A 4,028-nucleotide genomic window follows, 5' to 3' on the forward strand; every position below is an offset into this window, starting at 1 on the left:
GAGCAATGATGGCGTACCTTATGTCCCAAGGCCTCTGGGGGAATGTTGACGGCAGCATCACGCAGCCAGCTGTCGTTGTCTCCGGTACCACCAGGGACTCTACCGCTGCTGACGCCTGGAAGGAAAAAGACGTCAGGGCTATGGGTACGATCCGTCTTCGCTGCTCTCCCGCCGTCGCCTCCTACATAAAGGACAAGAAATCGGCCAAGGAAACTTGGGACCAATTGTCTTCCCTCTATTCGTCTATGTCCCTCGGCGCCATTTACAATGAGCTGCGGGGGGCCTTATCGACGAAGATTCCGGCCGATCAGCACCCTGCTCCAGCCTTCGCGAAGATATCCAAACATTTCGACACTCTGGAAGCGGCCAAGGTCAAGATTCCCACGCTTATTGAAGGTCTAATTTGCCTTTATGCACTCCCCAGCCGCTACGAGAACATTGCGCAGATGCTGGTCCAAGCTACCTCTGCTGACAACATGGGCATAGGGGCGGTACGGGAAGCAGTTACCACTGCTTGGGACCAGTCTCAAGGCAAGAAGCCGGAGAAACTCGGTGCGCACAAAATCTCAGCGGTGAAGCGTAAGCCGGGTGATCCCTCCTTTTCTTCGCAGCAGCAGCAGCGCCCTCAGGGCAGCAGCAGCAATGCGCGAGATGGGAAAAGGCGCCCTTATCGCGGCAAGCGCGCAGGCAAGAAGCGTCAAGGGCAAAACCATGATCACCACCATGCCCACGACGTCTTGATCGCCTCGACCGTCTCCCTTCCTCCTCCGACTATCGCTCACATCCTCGACATTGCGCCTACCAGCAGCAAGACTCAGACGGTCAAAGAGCAAGGTCCGTTCCACCCGCCTCCTTCAGCGGATACTAGTCACTACAACAACAAGCGTATCAAGAAAGCCTTCAAGCTCGCGCGGGACCTCGACATAAGTCCCACCGAAGAAGATATCAAGGTCTTGGACGCTCTTGTCGGGCAAGTCGATCCGGACCCGGATATCGACATGGAGGATGCCGACTCTGTCGCCTCCAGCCGCGCGTCCAAGCGCGCTCGCTTCAAAGGAGTTGCTCGCGCGGATGACGCTGCGGACAGCGACCACGACGACAACCAGTCTATCGACTGGGGTAGTGACAAGGACCAGGGGGAGACTGTTAGTCTCGGCGACGAGGAAGACCTGGACCGCACTATCGCGGAGGCTGCTGGCTTCGACCAGAATGCCTTTATTGACGAGCACTACTCGTACGTGCTATCTTCCCCTTTACAGGACTCCACTGACGCGCCATCACAGTTAGGGCAGCGTAGTGTAGATCTTAACTTGAGTCCTGTAACTTTGGCTTTAATATATTGCACTCATGCGCAAACTTATGCTGCGTGTGCAAAATGTAAGGGGAAAGATAAGGCACAACAGGGTAACACCTGGATTCTCGACTCGGGGGCCTCTCGGCATTTTACTTATGACATGAGTGACTTCATCGACTTTGAGGAATTTAAGCAACCTGCGACCGCATCTACCGCGAACGGGTTTGCACGAATACTTGGGTTCGGTACGACGGTCCTAACTTATTATATCAAGGACGTCGGGAACATAACCACTCGGTTATTTCCAGTCTACTATATACCTGACCTGAATATTCGCCTCATGTCGCTCGGAGTTTTACTCCAGGATAAACTAAAAGTGTCTGGCAATGACCGACACATAAGTCTCTATGAAAAGGGATTGCGCGAACCTTTATTCAGGTTTTTACCGCGGCAGCCCGGTGACACTATCTATAGTGTCAGTACAATTCCTGCACCGGATGCGTACTCTATATTCCCAACGATCTATGCGGTCGATTATGGGATTATGCACCGTCGCATGGGACACCCCTCTAAGGAAGTCCTGCGGCAAGCTAGGGAACACACCAAAGGTTTCCCCACCAACCTGGAGTTTCCATCGGAAGACCCAGTATGCCCTGGATGTGCGGAAGGGAAAATGCCTTCTAAGGCTTTCCCGCCATTCACTCTACGGGCTAAAGAACCATTTGAGTTAATTCATTCGGATCTTAAGTCATTTCCCGTAGACTCCTACCATAAGTATCGGTACACAATTGTCTTCTTTGACGATTACACCTCCTATGGATGGGTCATGCATATGCGCTCCAAGGGTGCTGCAATTGCTAAGACTCGTCAATTCCTAGCCTACGTACAAAATCAATATGGCAGGAAAATTAAGGAGTGGATGTCCGATGCAGGGGGAGAATACAAATCTGATGCGTTCATCGAGATGCTCAGAGATGAGGGCATAAAAATCCGACAGAGCGCACCTTATGCGCACCAACAGAATGGTCGCGCTGAGCGCTTTATTCGGACTATAATGGACAAAGCGCAGTCAATGCGGCTAGAGTCCTGCTCACCTCCATCTTGGTGGGAATTTGCAGTAGACCATGCTGTTCACCTCTACAACCGGACCCCTTTAAAGCGCCATCAATGGCTGACTCCTTATGAGGTCCTGAACAAAGAAGCTCCCGACATCAAGCACTTACGTGTCTTTGGATGCGGAGCGTATGTCTACCTGCCAAAGGAAACCAGACCCAATAAGTTATCGCCTAAAGCTGAGCTGATGACTTACATTGGTGTCGCTGATGGCAGCCATGGCTTCAAGTTCATGCGCGCCAATAATAGTATAGTCACTCAGCCGACTGCGCTGTTTGACGAAACTATGTTCCCTAAATGCCCTAATACAAAGCGACGAGCAAGCACTAGGCTGCAAAGTGCGCCTAAACCAGCTGACAGTCAACCAGAAAATTCTGATGATGACTGGATCACTGATGACGATGAGCCAGACTCACATCCTCCTCCTAAATCCCAAAAGGGGCCAGGCCAGGATCGTGACGACGAACCTGCGCAGCCTGAGGCGCGAGAGCCTGAGAACCCGCCTTCTCCACCTCCGGGGGATCCTGCGCCACAAGATGAGCCGCGGAGACCGGTGAGAGAAAGGAAACCAGTAACTCGCCCGGGTAATATCTATGGTGAATCGCGGAATCCCGTAGAAACCTATCGCGAGATTGAGTCAGACAAGAAGTGGAAGGATTTAGTTGGCGAAAAATCTAAGACGTCTCGCATACCTCGCCAGTCCAAGCAGAAGCAACAGGTTCCCGGACCTAGCTCTGCCCCTCCACCTCGCGACCCTCCTGCTCAATCCCCGGGTGCTTCGCATGAGCCAATCGCTCCTGAAGCCTCTGACCAGCGGTCTGAACAAGACGCTGATGAGTTACTTCTGGCACAGCTATGCCGGGAAGGGGGAGTACCACTAATTAATTACCTGCTTCTGAAGGCTATTTCGCCCGAGGCAGATGATCCAGACACGTCCAATGTCAGAGAATGAACGTACCGCGATATCCTTCGCTTACCACCAGAGAAGCAGAAGGAATGGAGAGCTGCTTGCCACGAAGAATTGGATGCACTTCGTCGGCGCAGAGTCTTTGACTTGGTTGACTGCCCTAAAGGGCGTAAAGTCATAAAATGTCGCTGGGTATTTGACGTCAAATCAGATGGACGTCGCAAAGCGAGATTAGTCGCTAAAGGCTTCTCGCAGGTTGAAGGCATAGACTTCGACCAAATATTCTCACCAGTTGTGCGCTTTGAGACAGTGCGCCTTATGCTTGCGCTAGCAGCGCTTGAGGAATGGCACATATCTGGACTCGATGTGCGCAATGCCTATCTTTATGGCAAACTGGATGAGGAAATTTATATGGAACAACCTGAAGGCTTCGCCGTAAAAGGCCAGGAGCACAAGGTTTGTAGACTGCGCCGTGCACTCTACGGACTTAAGCAAGCGGGGCTTGCCTGGTGGCGCACACTTGCTGAGTCTTTGGAGAAATTAGGCTGCAAACGTCTAACTACCGATGCTGGCATCTTCTTATTTAAGGAGAAGGATGGCCGCATGGTAATTATTGTTGTCTATGTTGACGATGCCTTGTTCTTTGGCAAGGACAAGTCTCTCGTGACAGATGTTAAGTCACGATTCATGAAGAAGTGGGAATGCAGGGACCTT

The 4,028-nt window shown here is 52.0% G+C and overlaps 1 protein-coding gene across 1 annotated transcript; it reads left to right on the plus strand.

The window, feature by feature from the left end:
- Positions 1-137: 137 nt before the first annotated feature.
- On the plus strand, positions 138-731 carry GLOTRDRAFT_17065 (uncharacterized protein; the record flags this gene model as incomplete). The annotated part of the gene is made up of 1 exon (XM_007873264.1): positions 138-731. A coding segment is annotated over one exon (594 nt), but the record flags the coding sequence as incomplete, so codon positions are not given.
- Between the last annotated feature and the right edge of the window lie 3,297 nt (positions 732-4,028).

This window comes from Gloeophyllum trabeum, assembly GCF_000344685.1.
Source record: "Gloeophyllum trabeum ATCC 11539 unplaced genomic scaffold GLOTRscaffold_00071, whole genome shotgun sequence".
NCBI lineage: Eukaryota > Fungi > Basidiomycota > Agaricomycetes > Gloeophyllales > Gloeophyllaceae > Gloeophyllum > Gloeophyllum trabeum.